A 25764-nucleotide genomic window follows, 5' to 3' on the forward strand; every position below is an offset into this window, starting at 1 on the left:
GTACAAAGCCAAACAGCTTCCCATTCGAATGGAAGCGCAGTGCGAACTGCAACTGAAGAAACCCTTTTCTGTCCCCTCCTCCTACTCGTGTAAACCCCAGCTTTAAACCTCCAGCAGTACAGAACTCTCCACGGCCTCCTGACGTAGCTACGTTCTTTCGGAGACACGAAGCGGGGACCAGCCCCCGGCGAGAGAGCGCATGCTTACGGCTCCTAACGGTTTCCGAAGAAACCAAGAAGCGAGAGTTCGTGGGCGTGTCTTCTCCGCGCATATGGGCGTGGGTTCAGGCCTTGCCCTCCCGCCAGCTATCTCCGCCCCCTTTTTCCCGGCGGCAGCGGTGGCTGCTACTTATCTCCTGGTGTGGAGGCTGAAGAAGTCAGCAGCAGTAGTAGCAGCAGCAGCGGCGGCGGCGGCCCGGTAGGGCGGGGGGTGGAAGATGGCGGCGGCAATAGCAACGGCGGGTGCCCTGTTGTGGGGCTGGTTGTGGAACGAGCGCTTCTGGTTGCCCGCCAACGTGACTTGGGCCGACTTGGAGCGAGGAAGTGCCGGCGACGAAGAGGGGTATCCCCGCGCCGCCCACGTTCTGGGCGCCTTCCCGTTGGCAGTCGGCGTCTTCGCCTTGCGGCGGGTCTTTGAGAGGTATTGAGGGGCACGACTCCGGCGGGGCAGAGGGCTTGGCGGCGGGTGGACCCGCCCCGCCATGTGACGGCTGAAGGGAAGGGGGGGGGGGGTTGATTCGGAGCGCATTTCCTTCCGCCTGACGCGAAGCGGGGTGGGGTGTGCACGCCCGAGGGAAGTCCTGATTCCCTTTCAGTGGTGGAGGCCGGAGCCTCGTCAGAGGTGGTGTGGCAGGCAGTTCGCTGCGGTTCTTTTTGATTCGGAAGTAAAGTCCTCTGAGTCTGGTGGGGCTTACTCCCTGTTAAGTGTGGTTCTGATATTGCGGTATATGCCCCCCCCCCCCAGCCTCTAGCGGGAATCAGTTTCCCTTTTGGCCATTCTTGCGCGCCTTGTAAAATGAGAATTTGGGTGGCGGGCAAATCCTAATTTTTCCTTTAAATTCTTATAATTCATTAAGTAGGCTGTCATTCCCTGCGTATAAGACTGACTTCGAAGTAAACGTGTTTAGGATTGCTCTTTATGGCTGCTGTCGGTTACCGCTTTGGAACCAGTGGGACTTGCTTTTGAGGAAGAATGTATCAGGCTGCCTTTTTAAGTGCCTTGGGTGATCCATAGCAGAAGGAAAAACAAGGAACGGGCACTAAATTACATTTTTAAAATATTGGTACTTGATGCGGATTAATTTGCGTGCAGCCCGGTCTTTTACAGTAGGGTTCACACATGCGAGAATGTGGACTTTAGCCCTTTAGACTGCAGGTGGGGCAATTGCACTTTTTAATGCTCTTTCTGTGTGTGTCATTAAAAATCTCCCTGCAAGTAGAAAAGTAGTGCAGGCTGGATTAGATCTTCTTTCCTTTGATGCAGTAAACTTTTAATTTAGGAGGGTTTTTAATTTTTTTCCCAATAAGGGGTTATATTGGAGTATCCTGGAAAGGAGTGCAAAAATGCAAGTGCAAGGAAGTGATGCAGTGGGCGTTTGAGAGAGAGAAACTGTCTTTTCGGTACCACAGCTATGACTCTTCCTGTGAAAAACTGCATAATTCCTACTAGTTGTTCACCTGCTGTAGTCCCTGCTAGCTGCAAGTTTTCAATTTCATACCTTTATTGGCATAAAAAAAACTCCTCACTGATAATTTAAGATCAGGAATAAATACAAAGACCTAATAGGTATTAAAAATGAAGACATGAAACAGTCAAGTAAAACTTACAAATAATGCAAGTTAAATATCAGTAAAACATGAGAGACAGATTAAAAGAATATGCGTCCAACAATTAAAATACAGTGGTGTGTTTGGATTTAATTTTGTAAGCTTCTGCTAGGAATTCTGCAACACATACAGTAATTTGAGAATCAACATCTTCTAAAAGGTAAATAAAACATTTTTTTAATGAAAACATTGTGCTGAAAGTATTAGACAGGAATTGCTTACGTGGTAAGTTGAGGCAAGGACACTCTAAAACACGGGTGTCAAACTCATTTGTTACGAGGGCCAGATCTGACATAAATGAGACCTTGAGGGTCCGGGCTGTGTCGGATTGGCCGCATGTCATATATATATATTTAAAACTTAAAACATGCTTAAAATGTTAGCACTCATTAGACTTAAAGGTGTTCTCTTTGTATTTCTCTCATGAGATCCAGGGAACTGGGCAAAAGAAGCTCTGGCACTTTCCTTCCTTCCCCAGGGACTGGGGTGGGTGGGAAGCCTCAGTCAATAGAAGGAAAAGAAGTTTGGCTCAGTAGCTCTGCTGTGCGATTGAGAGAGCCTGGCAAAGCAAGCTATTCCTCACCCCTTCCTCCCAAAGGGAGGAGCCTCAGCCAATGGAGAAAACAGAGGTTTTGCTTTGTAGCTCCAGTTGCTCGGAGGCCTGATAGGAGCCCTCGAAGGACCTGATTCAGCCTCCAAACTGCATGTTTGACACCCCTGAGTCTAAAATAATATGGGATAGTGAAGCTAGCTGCAGGTAAAGGACTTCATGCTAGGAATGACCAGAGCCTTTTTTGAGCAGGAACACAGTTCTGGCTGGCTTGGCATCAGGGGGTGTGGCCTAATATACAAACAAAAATGCCCTGGGAATGATCTTTTGCTGCCTTTCAGTAATCCACACTGAACTGTCCAAACTGGTGGTCTGGCTCAGTACAAGCTATCCAACTAGTGGTCTGGCTTCATACATTTGTGTATCAGACCGTCTTCAAAACTGCTATGTAAAAGTGTGTTTGTAGTAGTACTTTTCGTGTTCCACTGGTCAGCTGCAGAGTCCAATCTCATCACAGAAAGGTAATTTGTTTGCTGATGAGATGTTACATGAATTAGGTTAATAAAAGGAAAATAATTCTTTACCATTAAGAGAATAAAATTTGTTACCTTTAGCATGCATAGTTTCATTCTTGTTTAAGTTTATGAAACCACAAAATGACTTTTAATTTTGTAACTTCAATCACGTTTTGTCAGTAAATAAATTATACAAGCTCAAATATTGTACAGCATGCACATTTTCTGGTGGTGGAAGTTTCTTCCACAAAATGTGAAGAAATTTGGATAGATAACTTTGGTGTATGTGAGGGCTGGGTTATACCTCAAAATATATATGTGGTATAGGATTTCAGTTTATTATCATTGGTATGTATTCATTGTTAAAAGGACTAGTGCGATTTAACACATTTGTGTATTACAGATGTTGAGTTCAGTAGCACCTTTATGAATACTTTCGTTGGTCATAATACGAGCTTTTGTTCATGCACATTTCTTCAGATATACAGAAATGGAAGCTAATGTTTCATATATAGATAGATAGATAGATAGGCAGATGTTTCTACATATGTGAATAGCAAATTAGCATATAATATAGTGAAGATGTTTTGATATATGCAGAGTAGAGCAGTATTTTGACATATTTATTGCTTCACTGTTTTTTTCCATAATTAGAGGGAAAAATGTAACTCTAACTTCAGCTTGTAATTGCTATTTAGCATTCAACTTACTGAAAATGTTTTTATATATGCAAAGTGGAGCAGTACTTTGACACATTTATTGCTCCACTGGTTTTTCTCCTGTAATTAAATCCAAACATATTGTGACCTTAGCTTGTTATTGCTATTTAGTCTTTTCATATGTCAAAACATTTTCATTGAACTGTATGCTACTTTGCTGTTCACCTGTATAGAGGTATCTCCCTATATATATGTATATGAAACATTAGCTTCTATTTCTGTGTATCTGAAGAAGTGTGCATGCACATGGAAGCTCATACATACTTTGGATAAAAGTAGGTTGGTCTTAAGGGTTCAGCTGAACTCAAAATCTGTTCTACTGCTTCAGACCAACAAAGTTGCCCACCTGGATACGTATTTGTGTATTGTTCACTTTGTAATGCAACTGTTTTTCCATATTAAGAGGTGAGATATAGTTTAGTGGCAGAACCCATGCTTTATATGCCAAAGGCTCCCAAGTCCAGGGGCGGGCATTTTTAGATCAAAGGATCTCTGATAGGAGCACAGGGAATGATTTGTGAATAAGATCTTCAGGTCAGTTGCTGTTCAGAGTAGGCTGCTGGGCTAGCTGGATCAGTCGTCTGATTTGGTCTACTTTTAGCAGAAACCAGCAGTACATTTGATTTCAGTTTTAAAACAGATTTCTTCATTCTTACTTGCTTCCATGGTTGTATTGAGTCAACTATACATTGCTTCCTGTTTTTATAGTTGATCATTAAACTGGAATCTACATTGTTGGGAAGGATACTTTGACATCTCAGTTGCGGAATTCCCCATATGCTTTGGGAAGAGAAAGGCAGCTTTTCCCTGTTCAGAAGCCTTTTGGCTTAGATTTTCATGCATAAACTTTCATATTTGTCTACTGAAACTTCATTGTGACCTCTCAACTTACACTCATTGTTGTGAAGGAATGCAGCATGAATTCTGTGCTTTATCTTAGTATTGGGAGTAATGACTAAGAACCTGAGCCATGTATTTTGTGAATTGTATATATTTCTACTGCCATTATTGTTTTCCTTCCTTCTCCATCGATGACTGGTTCTCATTTGGTATCTTACTTTATGAGGAAGTGGCCATGTTTCTAACTTTTTAGAGTAGCATTCATATAAACTATTAATATATACGTGTATATAAAGGAAATTGGCATGCTAATGTAGGTATCTGCAAATGGTTTATTTGGGGAATTAATATTGTTTGCATCAATTTCACACAGGTAATTAACTTTTGAACTTTGAATCTGGAAAGACTGCAGTATATATTTTCTACAGGGTTTTCAGTTTTGACTTTGTCAACTCTATCTCATGCATAATTTTATCAGGCATTTTAGTTTTGGCATTCAGTTGTTGTGAAACTTTGAGGGACTGGTGAGATTATCTTTTATCTTGGCAGAGCAAGACTCAGTCCTAATCTAGAAAGGATTGCTTAAAGTTTTCTTGAAATTTCAGAAAGATCTTATGATTTCTGTTTGTGAATATGAACCTAATGGAATGCCAATAGACATGTTATTGTGTTTTTGGGTGTCCTTGACATCTTCGAGGTCATTTAGTTCTAACAGGCATGTCAAAGTTGCTTTTCCCTTACTTCCAGTTTCTGATTGGAGAGGGATTTATTTTTCTTAGATGTGTATCATAAGAAGAGCCATGTTGGATCAGACCAGTGGTCCATCTAGTCCAGCATCCTGTCTCACACAGTGGTCAACCAGTTCCTCTGGATGGCCAACAACAGGGCACAGACATTGAAGTCTTCCCTCAAAGAAGCTGCCTAGCTGTGGGATTCAGAGGCTTAGTGCCTCTGAATCTTTAAGTTTTGCTCAGTCACCATGGCTAGTAATCCTAAATAGACTCATCTTCCATGAAACTATCTAATCTCCTTTTAATGGTGTTTTTTCCTGTGGTCATTCCTACATGTTCTGGCAGCAGATTTCACATTTTAATCATCCTCTGTTTAAAGTAGTGTTTCATTTTGTCTCTTCTGAACCTACTGCCCATCAGTTTCATTGGATGCCATTGAGTTCTATATTTTGGACGAGGGAGAAAAATTATTTGTCAGTTCTCTCCACCCCATGTATAACTTTATAAACCTCTATCATGTACCCCTTAGTTGTCTCTTCTCCAAACTGAAGAGTCCCAAGCTCTTCAACCTTTCTTCATAAGGAAGGTTCTCCAGCCTCCTAATAATTTTCATTGCTCTCCTCTATACTTTTTCCAGCTCTGCAGTGTCCTGTTGGAGATATGGTGACTAGGACTGTACACTGTATTCCAAAGAGGCTACACAATAGATCTATATAGGAGCATTACAATATTGACTGTTATATTCTCAATTCCTTTTCTTATAATCCTTAACATAGTTTGCCTTGCAACATACTGGGTTGACACTTTCATTGAGCTACCCAAGATCTTTTCCCTGCTCAATTTCAGCAAGTTTGTCCTATACCCCATTATCCTATATTTAAAGTTGGGGGGTTTTTTTTGTCCCAGTGAGCTTCACTTTACACTTACTAACATTGAACTTCATTTGTCACATTTTTGCTCATCCACCCGATTTGTGGAGGTTTCTTTGAAACGCTTCACAGTCAGTCTTGGTTTTCACCATCCTGAATATTTTTCTGTCATCTGCAAATTGGCAGCTACACTACTCACCCCTAGTTCTAGATCACTTATGAATAAATTAAATAGTACCAACCCCAATAGCAATCCTTGTGGGAGCCTACTGCTTACTTCCCTCCATTGTGAGAACTGTCAAATAATTTCTGCTCATTGCTTCTTGTCATTTAATCTATAAAAGAACCCATCTTCTTATTGCATGACTGCTAAATTTACTCAGGAGTTTTTGGTGAGGTACCTTATAAAAAGCCTTTTGAAAGTCCAAATATACAGTGTGTACTGGGTCATTGTTGTCTACATGTTTGTTCACATTCTCAAAGAAGTCCAAAAGGTTGGTGAGGCAGGACTTCCCTTTGCAGAAGCCATGCTGATTTTCCTTCAGCAGGCTTTGTCCCATTATTATTATTATTATTATTATTATTATTATTATTATTATTATTATTATTATTATTATTATTATTATTATTATTATTATTATTATTATTATTATTATTATTATTATTATTATTATTTGCCCAACAATTCTGTCTTTGAATCAGTTTCTACTAATTTCCCTGGGACAGACATTAGGCTGACTGGCCTGTATTTTCCTGGTTCCCCTTTGGAGTACTTTTTAAAAAAATGGTGTCACATTTCCTACTCTCCACTCTTCTGATACGGTGACTGAATGTAGTGATAGGTTACATATATCGGTTAGTATGTCAACAATCTCACTTTTGAGTTCCTTAAGAAGTCTTGGGTATGTGGACCCAGATCCATAAGGACCTGGAGACTTGTTGATTGTTAATTTCCCTAGTAGGTCTAGAATGTCATCTCATCTTAATTTGGCTCGGTGGGTACATTCCCTACATTTCCACAATGAACACAGAAGCAGAGAAATCACTGACCTTCTCTGCCATTTTCCTTCAGCAGTCCCCTGATTCCTTTGTCATTTAAAGGCCTCACTGCTTATCTGACTTGTTTCCTGTTGTGGAAATATATTTTTTAAAAGCTTGTTAGTATTGATGCTTTTACCAACCCACTCCTCAAAATCTTTTTGCATGCCTAGTTATTGACTTACATTTCTTTTGCCAGAGCCTGTGGTCTCTCCTGTTCAATTAACCAGGGCAGACCTTCCATTTTTTAAAAAGAAGCCTCTTTATTTTTTGTAGCTTCCTTGACTTGGTAACTATAAAAAGGTAAAGGTAGTCCCCCTGTGCAAGCACCAGTTGTTTCCGACTCTGGAGTGATGTCACATCATGGCGTTTTCACAGCAGACTTTTTAATGGGGTAGTTTGCCATTGCCTTCCCCAGTCATCTACACTTTACCCCCAGCAAGCTGGGTACTCATTTTACCGACCTTGGGAGGATGAAAGGCTGAGTCAATCTTGAGCTGGCTTCCTGAACCCAGCTTCCGCCGGGATCGAACTCAGGCTGTGAGTGCAATACTGCAGCTTACCACTCTACGCCAAGGGGCTGTTTTAGACTTTCCTAACCTGTGGAATGCATTCTATTCGGGCTTCAATTAACGTGGTTTTAAAACAGCTTCCAAGCGTCCTCTAGAAATTTGACTCTAGACTTGAGATTTGTGTTTCCCTTTCAGTTTTGTTTTTTACTATTCCTTTCATTTTTTCAAGGTTCCCTCTTTTGAAATCAAATGGTACAGTTTTGGATTCTAGGGTTAACTTTCCATTGGCCTGAATGCTGAACTTAATAGTACTGTGGACACTGTTCCCAATTGGTGTCATAACCTGTACATCTCTTACCTGTTCTTGAGACCCACTCAGAACCAAGTCCAAGATCATTTTCTGCCTAGTAACCTAATTTTTTTCTCCAGGACCACACAACTACATTTTCCAATGTTACTGGTGCCAGTGTGCATCATGACTGTTGACTCCTTCCTAGCACCCTTAGTCAGCTTATTTAAACAGCGCATGATGTCTGCAACCTTCACACCAAGCATACAAGTCCTTTGTGGTCAAAATACCTGTTGCAGAACCCACTCTCTGTATGCCAAATGATCAAATCACCCACTACCAGAAGCTCACCTGCCCTCAGCCCCTCAAGTGTATCCTCAGCAAGAGAGGATATTGGTCTATTGCCCAAGAAAGGGGTCCCTTCTAAGCGAACACATCCCTCTGACTTCCAAGACTCTCACTCTCCACAGCAGCAGAAGAGGGGTCAGCTGAGATGTGGGACTGTTCTGGTAAATTCCTGTGGGTCTCTTCCCCAAATCTTCTCTGCCTTTGCTTCTCCAGGTTGGCAACTCTAGCTTCGAGGGAATGAATCTGCCCCCTGAGAGCCACGAGCTCCATGCAGCAAACACACACTCAAGATTTCCCCCCAGTGGGTAGATAATTGTACATGTGGCACTCTTTGCAAAACACTGGATAGTCCCTGTTTCCTTTCTACTTTTATAACTGGTTAGCAGTTCAAAGGTATTTATAGTGATGTGGGGGTTCTAAGGCCAAGAGCTCTTCGACTTTCACTCTTTGACTTGTGTCTCTGCCGAGGAGGAGACTTACAGTTCAGAGGCTTCCCAGCAGCAACAATAAAGGGTGAGGTTTTCAATAACCTCCAGGCAAACAGACCTTGCTCACTGAGCAACAGACCAGAGGAAGACCCAGACAAAAGCACCACTCTCCAGAAGGCTACAAACAGCCACATCCTCAAATTCTGTCTTCTCACAAAGCAACCCCAACCAATGCTCCCAGTAATTTAACAGTACAGGAAAAGCAACCCCCCCACACACACTCATCTTCCCAGAAATTTCAATTTTTTGGCTATCAGATTAATATCAGTTCACTTTATTAACTTATTAACTAACGGTTCAGCTTATTAAACTGGTAGAGGTACTGTTTGATCTGATCTGGCAGGTCATTTTTTTTCTGGCAGGTCAGATCACCCATCTGCTAGTTAGGACCACACCGCTCCTTCCTTGTTAAGGAGAGGTTTTCCTGTTGAGCATTTCCAAGCTGGTGTCAAGGACTACCATACCTGTGCCCTGACCTAATTCTTGGAAAGCTAGGAAACTTACATTTCACTGGAGATTTGTAATCAGAAGTATTCCCACAAACATCAGGGACTTGTGCACTAATTGGTCACCAAGAGAAATGTTATTCGTATAAATATATTAAAAATTCTATAACAATATTCATTTACAATGGTACTTTGATTGTATACAAAGCCATTTTTTTCTTATTAAGAAATACAGATTTGATTTGATTTATTTGATTTCTATCCTGCCCTCCCCACCGAAGCAGGCTCAGGGCAGCTCACAAGAATAAAATCACAGTAAATATTAATTATGCATTTAAAATAATACAATATTCAATAATATAGCAGTTAAAAACAGTTTGGTGCTAAGAGTATTAATTTCTGATGACATTCAGTGCTCTTAGGTACTCTTTGTATTACAATGGCAGGAATTCAGTCGAAGGCTAGCTGGGATAATACTGATCAATTTCGCACAATTTAATCCTGGTTTAACTCTGTCTGCAAACTGACTTTCTACCCTAAAACTATAGAATCATAGAGTTGTAAAGTTGGTTTCTCTGATTCTAGTGTAGAAAGTCAGTTTGGGGACAGAGTTAAACCAAGATTAAAGCTCTAGTGTGAAATTGGTCACTGTCTTGCGGAACTGGGCGAAGTCCTGCAAGGCTCTAACCTGACTACATATCATCATGTCCTGTTTTTTCCTGTAAAGTGCTATGTTCTAGGCTCCTCCTCCAGTAAAGCGTGCCCTATTTGAAGGTTTCACATGGTATCATCTGCCCTGGAAAAGTCTTCCTTTGGGCCCTTCAGAGAAGTTGATCCATAATGGGTACATATGAAGATTTAATTGTTGCAACCTCAGCTCACAGAGTCTCAGAAATTAGTGCCTTATCTGTAAAATCAAATCTTTGCATCCTTCACACAGATAGGGTTGTGCTCAGGACAGATCCAAAATTTTTGCCTAAAGGTTTTTTGAATTTTCATAGATCACAAGAGGTCTTCCCACATTTTGCCCACAGTCCAACATCTCAAGGAATTAGTGTGGGATACATTGGACATCCACAGAGTATCAATATCTACATTTCAAGGACAAAGTCCAACAGGAAAACAGACAGCAACTTCAGCAACATATCACCTTGCAGGTCTGGAGGTTGAACATCTAAGGTTTTCATTAGCTTTGTTCTCAAGGCTTGTAATATTGCGGCCTACAAGGCCTCTGGCCTGGAGACACCTACCACAATTATGGCACATTCGCTTGTGTAATTTGTGCGCTAACGCAGCCCTCCTTAATATAGCATTAGCAGAAGAAGATTGTAATGCAACTACATGTTTTTCCATTTCCACTTTTGTTTGTCATTACAAGCTGAATTATTTGGCTTCAGCTAATGCTATGGTTGGGAGAAGAGTTTGCAGCACACCAGAATGACAGCTGATGATGATGACTCATCCATCTAAGGGACACTGCTCTGGGAGGTGGCTGGCAGTCCAGAATGAGGCTTGCGTATTGTATTATCTATATAGCTTGTTCAGCTTTGAGTTTTATCATATGTTGTACATTGCCCAGAGTCCTGCAGTAGCAGGGATTGGGCAATTCATAAGTTTAATAAATAAATATAATTAAGCCACAGACAAGAGGGAAGACATGCTGACTTCATGATTTGACAAGGCCGTGGCTCGGACTATGCTAAGCCCCAATTCATTAGAAGATGACTAATACATTTCATGCAGTCGTAAATTGTGACAGCCTACCTACATTCTGTACTTACAGGGCTGGACAAATATAGTGGAAAAAGCTCATTTCAAGTACCTTATGCTTGTGATGAAAATATCACATGGGGATGCCCTGCTGGATGTGGATCCAAAAACTGTAGCTGCAAAAAAGGAAAACTACAGTGTACAGCCATAACATGCATATATGGAACAGATGAAACTACATGCATGAATAGCATCATTATTTAAGTATTGAAAAACATTCAAAGTATGAAGCAAAAAAATAGTCCACTCTTGCATTTACTTGGGTATTTAATGGTGCAAGTGCACAGCTGCTTCTTATGTGGGAAAAGGCTAATACTTGTTTGACATATCAAACAAGGTAGCTCATCATATTTAAAAAGACAAACATGTTATAATCCATGCTGTTCCTGCAGTTGCCTGCTTTTGGTGTGACAAGTTAAGATCACTTTGCAACCTGGTTGGCAGGAGTCATAAAAACACAGTGTGCTGAAAGCTTGTCTCGTTCCTTGAAGAAATTCTTTATTGGCCTATCAACAAGGGCGTTGCCTCTTGGGTTTCTGTTGCTTTGTTTGCTGTCGAGTTGCAACAGACGTATGGTGACTCCATAGGATTTTCAAGGTAAGAGATGTATAAAGGTGGTATGCCATTGCCCACCTTTGTGTAGCAACCCTAGATTTCCTTGGTTTCCCATCCAAGTGCTCAACAGGGGCTGTCCCTGTTTAGCTTCCAAGATCTAATGAGATTGGGCTAGCCTGGGGTATCCAGGTAAGGGCATCTGCTTGTTGAAATATGTCAGAAATAGCATTGAGGCTTGGGGGAGGAGTGAATTCTTCATTTCCACTTGTTTTCCTCATAATCTACTGATGGTATACTAAAATACTTAGTTCATGGGTGCTTTCACATGGCGATTATTTGCCGTGGATTTTGCTATTCTTACACAGTAATAATCCAGTTGCAAAACATGCTTAATGTGTGTGAATGCACCCTGTGTTCAAACAATTTGACATTATTCCTTTTTGGTGAAAACAAAATTGTTTGCTATCCAGCAATAAAATAATTTATCAGAATGATCATCTTCGCATTGGATATGGGAGAGTACACTTATGTAAAAGGTAAAGGGTAGTCCCCTGTTGCAAGCACCAGTCATTTCCGACTCTGGGGTAATGTTGCATCACGACATTTTCACGGCAGACTTTTTACGGGGTAGTTTGCCGTTGCCTTCCCCAGTCATATACACTTTTCCCCCAGCAAGCTAGGTACTCATTTTACTGACCTCAGAAGGATGAAAGTCTGAGTCAACCTCGAGCCAGCTACCTGAACCCAGCTTCCACCGAGATCGAACTCAGGTTGTGAGCAGAGCTTGGACTGCAGTACTGGAGCTTACCACTCTGCGCCACGGAGCTCTAATTTTAGAGACCGAAATATATACTGCAGCTTACCACTCTGCGCCATGGGGTTCTTCTACACTTCTGTGGCTTGTACTTTTTACTGTTTGGAGAAAAAACAGATATGTGAACTAGAACCTTTGCTGTTTTGTATATCTGTGCCCAGTTGGATGTCAGATGAATTGAGCCTACAGTTGCTGAAACGATGGAAAGCATTGCTTGGTTGGCATGCAGGTTAAACACATTGACTAAAATACAATGCAATGTGCTCCCTGTGTTGGTTATAGAAGTTAAAAACAAAAATGTCCCAACTGTGCTGGAGTACAGTGATGAAATTTTACTGGGACTGGAATCTTAAGAGCAATTTCTTGAGAGTAAGCCCCGTTGATTAACATAGGACTTACTTGTGAGTAAATAAATTTAGGATTGCTCTCCAAGTGACTTGTATGTTACTCAGTCAACAAATTTCCACATTCTTCTGCACCCATTTTCAGTATGTGGAAAGAGGGAAACAATACTTCATCTTTTAGTAAGGTAATTCTGACAGAAGAAAAATTGTTATATACGTAATTAATTGTTGATGTGCTTGCTTTTGGCTACCTCATTAATTAGTTGTCTGACACAGAGATTAATTTTGGGGCCCTGTATCCTTAGGACCAAAACAGATGTGATACAAGTTACAGATAAAGTGTTTGTGTTGTGGGCCCTGAGGTCGCTTCGGACTTCTTTTATTGGCTCAATCCATATTGGCTCAATCCATATTGTGTTGGTCCTCTTTTCTTACTGTCTTAAACTTTTAGCATTATTGGGTTTTTTCCCCATTAGTATGGTAGCCTCATTTTGACCATTTTAGCTTCTAGGGAAAATTCAGGCTTGATCTTAATTTGATCTGGAACCCTCTTATTTGTCTTTTTGATGGTTCGTGGTATCTGTAAAACTCTTATCCGAAATTTCAGATGAATCAGTTTTCTTTCTGTAATGTGTTTACCCCATGTAAAAATTCCATGTACTTGTTCTGTCATGTCTGAATGCATTTACCCTCATGTGTTAGCTCATTCATACATAGCACTGATGCTCTGGCACATTCAGGAGGGTAGCCATGTTGATGTGAAGCAATGGAACATGCATAGTAAATGCAGTTGACATGGGTTTACCTGTTACATGTCATACATATCTACATGAATCATTGTCAACTCCTGATCTGTGTTCATGGAGCTTGCAGGATATGTGGTATCTAAATGTGTGCCTTGTTCTCTTCTCCCCCAGTGATGAATCTTTGAACAAAAAAAGGGGGGGGGGAGAGTGAATTAGCTCTAACTCCACTTACTGAAGAACTGTGCTTTGAACTCTTACACTAGGCAGTAGGATTATTTTCAAATATGTATTTTTTTCTTTCTCTGTTCCACAATTAGAAGTATTGTTTAGAAGAAGGAGAAAGTATGAAACACTGTAGTTCACCATTATCAGTAATCTTACTGAAATGAGAGGCATATACTTTTTCAGTGTCTCATACGCAGAGGGAGGGCAGGCAATATTACTAGACAACCTGTGTGTAGCATTGCTCCCTAAGAATTGCAGAATGGATTTTGAACAGTACAGTTAGAACTTTTTATTAGAAGCTGTCATTTATGGAGAATTCATTTTAGAAGACTAAGATGTAGGACTGCTAGGTATTCTTTTTCTTCCTATCTCAGTTGGCATTCTGAGTGATGAAAGGTACCATTCTTTTTCTTTTTAAGTCAGTAAGCCTATCCCCCAGAATTAGTATAGGAGGGGGTATTTTCCGCTTTGCCTATTGTGCAATATTCCTATTTGTTTCAATTTACATGGATTTAATGGCTGTTTAATTCCATTGGATTCCATGATTTCCATTGGATTCCATGATCTCAGAGATTATGAAATGTTCTGAAAGTGCCACTTGTAAATTCCTTCTCCTTGTGCTGTAGCTGAGAAAGATTTTTAAAAAATCATCTGATTTAAATTCATTTTGCAAATGCCAGATAATTCTGCAAATATGTACTTGTACAGGAAGATTTACATGTGCAGTAACTAAAGATGAATCTGTTGTACTGAACCCTGAAGCAAAATTGTTTCTTCCAGTCCTCAAAGCATTTGCTACAAGAAATTGCATTTGCTAATGAGAATTCAGACATGCTTTTGCTACCAGTTCACTGGTGACAAAGATTGTTTTGGTTGGATTTCTGTCATCATATTCATTATACTTCATGAAGCAGCATAAAAACTAATAACTAAAATTACATCTATAATTTGGCCAAAGTGACTTTTTAATAACATCTTACGGACGCAAAGTAGTTTTCAACTTGCTTTTTTTTATTCTCACACACAAAAGCGATGTGAGGTAGGTTAGGCTGAATGAGTGAATAGTGCAATTTTTCCCAGTGGGTTTCCATGAAGATTGAGGAATGAAATTTGGGAATCCTAATCAGATATTCAGACCTCTACCCTAGCTCCCTTAAAGCTTGCTTTGCTCTTGTGTTGTGTCTCTGAACTGAAAGGTGTAGTTTTTAGAGAGCTACTTTACTTGTGTTTGAATGTTTTGAAGAACGTTTCACATGTTATTTAAACAGTAAAACTGTTTTAGTTGGGGGAACATTGGCACATGTTGCTGTCAAAAATTTCATTTGAGATACTAAGAACATTAAAAGAGTCCTGCTGTGTTAGACTGGTGGTCCATCTAGTTTTCCTAGAGGGCTGGCCAACACACAGAACATAAAGGCCAAGGCCTTCTGCTGCTGTTGCTTCCTAACACTGGGTTTCAGAGGTTAACTACCTCTGTTTTCCTTTCCTTTATTCAACATGGCTAGTAGCTGTTGGGGGGCCTATAAATAAATGCTTTTAACCCCCTTTTAGAGCTGTTTGTGGTCATAGCCATCACTACCTTCACTAGCAGTGAATTCCACAATTTAATTACCTGTTGAGTAGAGAAGTACATCCTTTTTTCCGTCCTGTGCATATTACCCATTAATATCATTGGGTGCCCCTGATTTCTACTATTATGCAAGAGGAACAAGAAGCTTCCTTCTATCCACCTTCTCTGCCTCATACATAATTTTATAAACATCTATCATGTCCCACCCTTAGCCATCTTTTTTCTAAACTAAAAAGTACTAGAGTCCTCATGTTGTGTGTTCTAGATATGGCACACTTTTATGTTTCAGATTTTTATGCTTTCTTTGGTGTTTGCTTAACAGATTTATTGCCAAACCATGTGCCATTCATTTTGGTATTCAAGACGAGCTTCACAAAGTTCAGCCCAATGCAATTCTAGAAAAGGTGTTTACGTCTGTCACAAAGGTGAGTAATGTTTCAGATTTTCTTTGAAAAGTAGTCTTCTTTCCTTTCCATTGGTCCATTATTTATTATATTATTTTGCTGTCAAGGTGCAGCTGATTTATGGTGACCCCATAGGTAAGAGACATTCAGAGGAGTTTTTACCATTGCCTGTCCCTGTGTAGCGACCCTGGAATTCCTAACTAACCAGGGGTTGACCTGGTTATTCCTGAGATCTGACTAGATAGTTCCTGAGATCTGACTAGATAGGGTGTCCTGGGCTATTCAGATCAGAGCATTGCTCCTCTTGTCCAGGAGAAATTAGCTTATTACTGTAGCATTTTAAAAAAAATTATTCCTGTTACCCTGAATTGGTTTTAGTCCTGTTGTCTTGCACAGGAGAAATGCCTGAATCCAGGAAGTTGTTCTGTTGGGAATAATAGTGTCACTTTCTTCTGTTTCTTCCATTCTCCCACCTCACCCCATTTTCCTTGAAATAATTTTTTAAACTCCCTTTATCCATTTGTTTGCTGTTGTTGCTGGGTTAATTTAACTCTTGTGCTCTTCAGAACATTAATGTAGAATGTAATGTGCGGCAACATTTAATATAATCTAGTCTGCAGCAGAACTGACAATTGGATTTTGGCAGTGATTTTTTCTAGACTAAGCAGAGTGTGACATACATCCAAGAAAATCATTTTTAAAAAATTCTTGACTGGGTAGGTCCTATCTTATGGAGACTGCATTGTTAGCTTATTTGTATACTTGTAGTCCCTTATTAATTTTGCTATGTCTGTCAGGGACTGCATCAAAACATATTTATTGACCCAATTTATTTTGGAAGAGAAAGGACTGATACTCAGTTTGAAAGAACAGGAGTGGTTCTGGAAATATCTCCAGGGAACCTTAGGCTTCTTAGAGCTTAAGGTCTAATAAAGTTTTCTTGGAAGAGTTTCAGGTGATCAAACAGATGTTTAATTAAATAGTAGATCTAGATGTTTAATTAGATATCAGATTTGAGGGCATGGGAAAACCTTTTTCCCTTAGAGGATTTTTTTCATATGTTCAGATTGTAAAAATTGGGAAACTTTGGAGAAAACTTCTGGGAAAAAATTCCTATGAAATATTTTTTTTTCTTTGTAATGTGTGTAATGCTTCTAAAGATAACATTTTGTTCTATCAAAATGGATATCATGGAAGTTTTGCGGAGTACTGGAAAAAATTGAATGGAACTTTTGTTTTTCTTTTGAAATGAGTGTTGGGCATAGAGCACAGCGGTTTGCTGCTGTGTCTCATTTAAGTGTTAAGTATATGTGCTTATAGAAAATGAAGGCATTTATCATTTAAAATTCCATAAATATGCCTTTAATAAAATGTTATATGCTAAAGCAGAAAAATGAGGTTAGGTTTGATGAGAAATTAAGTGTTGCAGATATTTCAGTTTCTCCCCCAATTGTTGTTTTTGTCCAGAAAAAAAAGGGGGTGGTGGTGAATTTTTTCCCATTGTTTCAAAATTCCTAAGGAGTTTATGTTTCTGTCAGACAGAGAGGCTAGAGGGGAAAGAACACTTCAGTAGCAGTATTGTCCTACTGAATATGTACAATGCAAAGTAGTGTCCAAATAATTAAGTAGCACAAAAATGATTTAATTTAATTTTAATTTAATTTTTCAATTTAAACCCTGCCCTGTCCCGCAAGCGGGCTCAGGGTGGCTTTCTAAGGACCAAACTAGATGTTATGTCATCCTCTGATCTGACCAGTGGACACTGAAGTCATTTCAGAGCTGAGTTCAACCATTTTAAAATGCTGTGAGGGACCTGCAGCATGGCAGGACCAAGTGATCTTGCTTCCCTGGTCCGTTTCAAGTGCTGTTTCAACATTTTTAAATGGCCAGCTCAAAAATGACATTGACATCTCACAGGGATGTCAGACTCATGTGTTATGAGGGCCAGATCTGACATAAATGCGACCTTGTTGGGCTGGGCCATATTGGGTTGGGCTGGGCCATGTCAGGCCAGGCCATGTGCGTATCTATATAAGATTAGGTAGCAGAGATATAAACTTTACAGAGGATGCAGACAAACACAGACCAATTTTGCACTCACCTTATGCCACTCTCACATTCGTCTTCTCAGCGCGGCTTCCTTCCGATTTCACACTATCTGCCCTTGGGCTGCAGCAAGCATCAGCATTTTCCCGCAGCAAACAGAAACTGCTAAAAACCAGTTTCTGTTTGCTGTGCAAAAACGCTGACGTTTGCTGCAGCCCCGGAGCAGATAGTGTGAAATCGGAAGAAAGCCACGCTGAGAAGACTAACATGAGAGCAGTGATTCTTTTTTTAAAAATTAAAACATGCTTAAAATGTTAGCACTCATTGGTCTTAAAGGTGCTTTCTTTATATTTCTCCCATGGGATCCAGGGAACTGGGCAAAGAAAGCTTTGGCTTTTTTCTTCCTTCCTCAGGACTAGGGAGAGGGGAGGAGCCTCAGCCAATAGAAGGAAGAGAGGCTTGACTCAATAGCTCTGCTGTGTGATTGAGCAAGCCTTGCAAAGCAAGATATAGGAAGAAGGAAGCAGATGACAGCCAGTTGCTCAAGGGCCTGATTTGGCCCCTGAGCCGCATGTTTGACACCCCTGATACAGAGTCAGATTAATAGATGCTGTAATGCCTATTTTGGCCCTAGCTCTAAAATACATTTAATTGCGCAAGAAATAGCTCTTATTCAGAGAAGGAAGGTATCCTTGATTGATAATGCAATTCCTTTCACTGGGACAGGACTCAAAGGTAGGAATACTCCCTCTAAGCTGTGGAGTTTTGTGAGCAAAAATTCTACTTTGTGAGCTACTGGCATTAAAGTTGTAAGCTACTGCATAAATTAGTTTGCTTTGAGGCCATTTTTCCTGAACTAAGACAAAAAAGTGTGAGCTGGAGGCTAAAAAGCTGTAAGCTAGCTCACACTAACTCAGCTTAGAGGCAACACTGATAGGCAGGGCTATTTTTGTAGGAAAAGCACAGCAGGAACTCATTTGCATATTAGGCCACACCCCTTTCATCAATGTTTCACATAGGGCTTTTTTTGTAGAAAAAGCCCAACAGGGACACATTTGCGTATTAGGCCACATCCCCTGACACCAAGCCAGCCAGAACTGCGTTCCTGCTCAAAAAAAAAGTCCTGCTGGTAGGGATAAAGCATGGTTTCCTGTGACCCTTAGTGGAAGGCATCTTCCCTCTTCAGCAGTTCTTTTTCCACCTTGGAAAGGAATACAGGGAATTGAGGAGGCCTGCTTCATGGTTTTCCTGGGTCACCATTTTTTTCTTCATGATGCTCAAAACCAGCTTTTTACTTGTTTTCTTTTTTACGCTTCCTCTAAACCTGCATTTTTACCCATTTTCTCCTCCTTTCTGCTGACCTCCTCTTCCTCCTTTTTGGCATCCTGAATTTAAAACATTACCCTTTTTCCGAGCTTGAAGACTTGTGTCTTGGTTGAGGGATGGCTATAAGGCTGTATTCTTAGGAAACTTTTAATTTTTCAGCGGAGAAACTTTCACAGCAGTGTTGTATGTGCCGAAATGGTTGATGTCAGAGAAGCAGTGGTGTCCCAGCATGGGACCTTAATAACCTGCAGTGTTTACTCTTAGCGCTACGTTTGAGGAGTTCTCTCAAGAAATTGCAGTAGCCCATCTACATGTGAAAGCAACAATAGAATTGGAATGTTGGGGGTGGAAGCAACACCCAGCTCAAGGTAGTGTCACCACTGTCACAGAACAATAGGTTACTTTGCCCTCCAGATGTGACTCCCCCCTCATAGGGCAAAGAAATGGCTGTAACATTTTACAATTAGCCTCTGAAGGAATGGCTGTAGCATTTTACAGTTAGCCTCTAGAGCTCCAGAGGAACAGGCTTCACACTTCAGAGGGCAATGTGCTTCAGATGCAGCCCCTTCCTGATTTTAAAGCCAGTGCAGTTTAGGAATTAATGCATAATCCTTACATGGCTAGCATGGACTATCTGGAGACATGGCTGGTAGGTCTCGTTAGCCTTGATTGGGTAGCCATTCAACTATGCAGTGGGACCTCTCATCCCCATAGCATGATGGCAGCTGAGCTGTGGTATGGCCCAGCAAGGCAGCATTGGTGGGGTTTCCAGAGAGGGTAGAAGAGCCTTTTGCCATTGGGTTGACAGTGAGGAGTTGCACAGCAAGGTGGAGGCCTGTGGTTTCCATGGAGGAGTTCTCACAAGATTGGCCCATCTCTCAGGACCAGGAGATGGGTTGCAGGGGCTGTAGGGAGTTACTTAAGCTTCCTTACCCAGAGAAGGAGGATGTCATCAGCTTGTCTCTTTCCCTGGAGCCAGTTGATGAGAGGACGAACAGAGCAAGATTGAATCTACTCCCATTACAACCTGAGGTCCTTCCTGTGGGAGAGAGGGAAAGTTTGAGTACTTCCCAGTGTTGACATGGTAGTTGAGGCAGTTACCTGATTACTGACAGCAAAATCATCTTGGCTGACCAAGGCAGCTAGAAAGGCTTCTTAATCTTGTCTAGTAGCAGTGTTTTTGGGGGGCATCTTGTGCTGCCATGGAAGAGGTAAGGCAAAGAAAGCACTCTGCAAGTGGAAATCCTTTCTTCTATAGAAACTCTCTAGTTAATACAAACCAAGCCCTGAACAGCCCAGCCTGGGACCAACCTATCTAAGGGACTGTCTCTCCCCATATGTCCCCTGGAGAGCCTTGCATTCCACTGAGCAACAGATTCTGATTGTCTTTGGCCCAAAAGATGTCCACTTAGCCTCTGCTCCGGCCAGAGCCCTTTCTGTCCTGGCCCCTACCTGGTGGAACATGCTTCTACTACAGATCAGGGGCCTGCAGAGCTTGTTGCAGTTCTGATACATAATGATGTTACACTGGCCCTGGTAAGGGGATTTTACTGTTAGGACCTAAACTGGAAGATGCATATTTGCAATATTATTATTTGCTACATGTGTAATTGCAGATTCATTTGTGGCTTTCCAAAAAATTTGTCATTCATTTCCATATTGGAACATTCCATTTTGGGTCCTATATTGTTTGTTGATTTGTAAGTGTAACTGGGACTTTATTGTATTTTGACCTTTGAAAAAGGCCTCTGCAGGCCAAAACGTGTCAGGTCATATATATATATTTGTTTGGGTCCCTAAAAGGTTTTATATGTTTTTTGTAATAAACACGAGCACTTTTGTGTATAACAGGGGTGGCCAAAGTTGCTTCATGTAAGAGCCACATGAAATAAAGATCAGATGTCGGAGAGCCTCAAGGGAGGAAGGCAAATAGATGGAGGCAGGGGGAGAGAATGTGAGGTAGAAAGATAGCAACTTTTAAATGTATTCTCTAAGCTGGCCAGTGGGGTGATGGGGCTTCAAGAGCCACACAATATGCATGAAAGAGTCACATCCACTAACTATTGATGTTTTTAACCTTTGGCCAGTTAGTATTCTAAACTTCCTTTGGCAGTTCTGCAGGGCCTTTAAAACAGAGCTGTTCCGCCAGGCATTTAGATGAGGTGGACACTCAGGTACCTGGCCTCCCTGTCACTGTTGCCCATCCATCTACCCATATGGAATATTGACACTGTGTAATCTCATCCGACTCCATTTCATTTTGATCATTTTATGGGCTCTTTTAATTGTTGTGAATTGTTCTGTTTTGGATTTTATGATAATTGGTTTTAATGTTTTGACTATGTTGTTACCCGCCCTAAGCCCATTTGCAGAGAGGGAGGAATAAAAATAATAATAATTATATTACTATATATAATTATACATATATGTGTGTGTGTGTGTGTAAGAGCTAAGATGGCGGCACAAGCAAAAGCCTGGGTGCTGAGGCTCTGAGAAAACAAAGTAGACTTGCCCTGAATGTTACCTGCCAGTTTTCAGAGGAGTATTGGAGGAGTGGAGGACTTGTCTGGAGGTATCCTGGTGGTGGAGCGTGTGGAAAAGACTGGAGAGAGAGCCCCAGGGAGTGGTGGCGAGACCAGTGGAGTGGAGTGCTCGGCGGGGTGATACTGGCCTGCGCTTGGGACGGGAGGCTGCTGCCGTGGCCCGAAGTGAGGAATTGACCAGGCAGCGGGGGCAGAGTCAGCTGGGCCAGTAGAGAGCTGGTGGTGTGCGGCGGCTGAGGGGTTGTTGGTGTGGTGCTGGTGCTGCACTGGCATGGACCGTCAGCGAGAAGCTGCTGACACGGTCGGAGCTCAGAGTTGTGGGAGCGGTAGGAGCAGCGAGCTGGCGGACTGCAACGACGGGGAGTGGCGGTGCAAGGAGGTGAGGACTCTGAGCCTTTGACCAGGAGGAGCGAGGAGCTGGTGGAAAACTAGCGAAAAGTGCAAGGCGGTGCAGGACGAGAGCCAGGGGGGTGAGGCCCCCGGTGGGGGACAGGGGCTGGCCCGACCTGGCGGCTAGTGTCATGAGGAAGGAGCATCCAGGAGCTCAAGGGGGTCTTAACACCTCTGTGACGTCCGATAAGGTGTGTTGCTGGCCAGAGGGGAGAGAGGGGAAACCCGTTGGCTCATGAGAGAGCTACTGGCCTTTGAGAACTGCTATCCTGACATCTTGTACTAGCACTTTACAAAAAGCCTACCATCTTTATATTTTATACCAGCATTTTAAAAGAACCGCTACGTTGCACTGCACACCAGCACTTTGATAGACTTTTGCACTCTGCCACTTTTGCACTTTGCACCAGCACCTTAAAGACGCTCTAACTTTTTAAGACCTACCGGCATTTTTAAGAACACTAGCACTTTAAAATCTGTCCTCCAGCTAATGAATTGTTGGCTGTGATATATCGCAGTGGTTTTAGACTGTCTTTAAACCGATGACCCTACCCATATGTTACTGCTCATCCTGAGGCTTTTTTAAAAAAAATTGAGTGTATTTGGACCTAATTGAATATTTTATCTGCTAAATTGAACTGAGATATAAATTTTGCCAATTAATTAGATAGTGGGGGGGAGGGTTTTAAAACTAATTGGTTAGGATTAAAAAAAAATTATTAGCAGTAGGAACAAGTTTTAATCAGGTCATAGGAAATATTAGTTGATAGAGTGTTAGGTTAAGTGAGTGGGTGGGAGGAGCAGGATACTTCGATGTGCACACTGCTGGTGATCTGAGACTCTGTGAAGACCATCAGTAAGTGGTGTCTGGCCAGGGGATTCCAGTGCTCCTGGGGAGGGGAAAGTACAGCGGTGGGAACAGGCAAAATTGGAATGGAAGGAGACTGAGACAAAAGAGGGCTCACTCCCCTTCCAGCCTGTGTCCCATCCCAATGATAGCGGGTATGGGGGCCAAATGGAAGCACTCACCTCCGTCCCTGGTATTGTGCAATGCCAGGTCCATAAATAATAAAACCTCAGTCCTGCAGGATTTTTTAATCAGGCAGGACATGGACCTGGCTTGCGTGATGGAGACCTGGGTGCGGGATGGGGAGATGGTTGCTCTCTCCCAAGTAGCCCCGCCTGGGTTCTCCGCTCTTCACCAGGCTCGGACTAGCGGGCGGGGGGGAGGGTGGCTTTTTTCATACGGGAGGATTGCTCCTTCAGGGTGCTTCCGCCGCCAAGGATAGTGGGCATAGAGTATGCTGGCCTGATGTGGGATGTTGGGGAGAGTTTGGCAATCTGACTGGTGTACCGTCCACGTAACGCACCGGCCCCGATGGAGGCTGTAGCAGGCTGGGCATTGGAGCATCCTCTGTTTATAGTCCTGGGTGACTTCAATGTCCATGCCGAGGACGTGGCTTCCATTCAGGCGACGGACCTAGTGTCTTCCATGGCGGCACTGGGGCTCTCCCAATATATAACAGCACCCACATATCGGGCCGGACACACGTTAGGCCTGATCTTTGCGGAGGGAGTTGCAGTGGATCAGATTTCTGCCGAGGCAGTGCCATGGTCTGATCACTATGCCCTGAGGGCCCACGTGGATACACCACCCCTACCCCGTTTAAGTGGCGAGCAAGTTCTAGCTCGCCCGCGAAGGCAGATGGACCCTCTGCAGCTTCAAATGGCTTTACGGGATCCCTAGCCCTCTGGTGACTCGTTAGATGAGCAGGTGGAGATCCGGAATACCCAACTTTCCACAGCCATTGACGAGATTGCTCTCTGACGTGCTCTCCATCCTCGTTCATGATCTGCTCCGTGGTATACCCCAGAGCTGCGATCAATGAAACGGCGACTGAGACGACTAGAGAGACAATGGCGACGTACTCGTGACGAAGCTGCGAGAACATCTTATAGGTCATTTATGCGGACCTATGAGATGGCAGTCCGGGCCACAAAGAAGGTTTACTTTGCGTCCTGGGTTGCGTCTGCAACCTCGTGCCCAGCACAATTATTTAGTATAATTAGATCATTAACAATTTTACCGCAAGGTAAACCAAACGTTAGCGAATTGGAAATTGGCTGTGAGGCTTTTGAGAGTTTTTTCGCAGATAAGATCTCGTTGCTCCGATGCGACCTTCCCGCCATAATTGATACAGTGAAAGAACTTGAGGCACTGAGCGCGTCTACTGGTCCAATTCTAGATTCCTTCAATCCACTCAGCCTGGAGGAAGTCGATAGGATCCTTTTCGCTGTACGCCCTACGACCTGTGGGTTGGACCCATGCTCGTCCTGGCTTATAAAAGCAAGCCAGGCGTTGTTACGTGAGCCACTACAGGGTATTGTCAACAGATCCCTGGTAGAAGGGATCTTTCCCACACCTCTTAAAGAGGCTGTGGTCCGTCCCCTCTTGAAAAAGCCATCTGCAGATCTGGCCGTATTGGCAAACTATCGGCCGGTATCAAACCTTCCCTTTTTGGGTAAGGTTATAGAGCGGGCAGTGGCAACTCGGCTACAGGGATTCCTGGATGACACTTCCGCACTGGATCCATTCCAGTCCAGCTTTTGACCAGGTCATGGGACAGAGACAGTTCTGGTCGCCCTCATAGATGACCTCATGCGACATCTGGATTGGGACGGCTCAGCGGTGCTGTTATTATTAGATCTGTCAGCCGCATTTGATATGGTTGACCATCAGCTACTGACTAGCCGCCTTGCCGACGTGGAGATTCAGGGGTCTGCCTTACAGTGGTTGGCCTCTTTTCTCCAAGATCGGGGACAAAGCGTGCTGATAGGGGAGGAATCATTCCGAAGGCACCCACTTATATGTGGTGTGCCACAGGATGCGGTTCTGTCCCCGATGTTATTCAACATCTATATGCGCCCCCTTACCCAGATTGTCAGGAGGTATGGGCTGGGATGTCACCAATATGTAGATGACACCCAGCTCTATCTATTGATGGGTGGTCAGTCCGACTGTACCCCAGAAAATCTAGACCTGGCTCTTCAAGCCGTAGCATCTTGGCTCAGGCTGAGTCCGTTGAAGCTGAATCATTATAAAGTACCATATGATCAACGCTTATATTGTAGTGATACAGCACCATGAAATGAAATGTTTTTAAATAATTTTAAACTGTAGCTATTTTTTATTGGTTTTTAATTTGTAAAAATGAATGTTGTTAGCCGCCCTGAGTCGGCTTGCGGAGAGGGCGGGATAGCAATTTAAAGTAATAATAAATAAATATATATGTATAATGATATATAATAATAATTGTAAGTATGTATAGTACAACACATGGTTGTAGTGGTGTATCCCATATATTGGTCTGAGGCTGCTGTGGAGACCAGTAGGGGATGACCGGCCTAGGGATCCCAGTACTCCTGGGGAGAGGAAGGTATGATGGTGGGAGCAGACATAGATGTAAGGGAAGGCAGCTGAGACATGAAGGTGCTCGACCCCCTTCCAGTCTGTATCCCATCCCAATGGTAGCAGGTTGTGGGGTCAGGTTAAATTACTCACCTTCATCATTGGTGTTATGCAATGCCAGGTCCATAAATAATAAGACCTCAGTCCTTCGGGATTTCCTGTGTGAACAGGAAATGGACCTGGCTTGCATGACTGAGACCTGGATGAGAGACCGGGAGATGGTAGCTCTCTCCCAGGTGGATCCCCCAGTTTACTCAGTCTTTCACCAATCATGAATTAGCAGGGTGGGAGGAATGGCCCTATTCAAAATGGAGGCTTACTCCTCCCCGGCTCTTGCATCTCCAAAGATCGACGGCATTTAATGTGCTGGTCTGGCATGGGATGTTGGGGA

General features: G+C 42.5%; 1 protein-coding gene across 1 annotated transcript in view; it reads left to right on the plus strand.

Annotated features, from left to right (window-relative positions):
- The first annotated feature begins 214 nt into the window (after positions 1–214).
- Positions 215–25764, plus strand: part of CERS5 (ceramide synthase 5) — an 83315-nt gene continuing 57765 nt past the window's right edge. The window contains exons 1-2 of the mRNA XM_060252349.1: positions 215–639; positions 15518–15620. Coding sequence (XP_060108332.1) covers positions 437–639; positions 15518–15620 — 306 coding nt within the window. The 5' untranslated portion in view covers positions 215–436. The remainder of the gene's footprint in view (positions 640–15517; positions 15621–25764) is intronic.

This window comes from Heteronotia binoei, chromosome 13 (assembly GCF_032191835.1).
Source record: "Heteronotia binoei isolate CCM8104 ecotype False Entrance Well chromosome 13, APGP_CSIRO_Hbin_v1, whole genome shotgun sequence".
Classification (NCBI taxonomy): domain Eukaryota; kingdom Metazoa; phylum Chordata; class Lepidosauria; order Squamata; family Gekkonidae; genus Heteronotia; species Heteronotia binoei.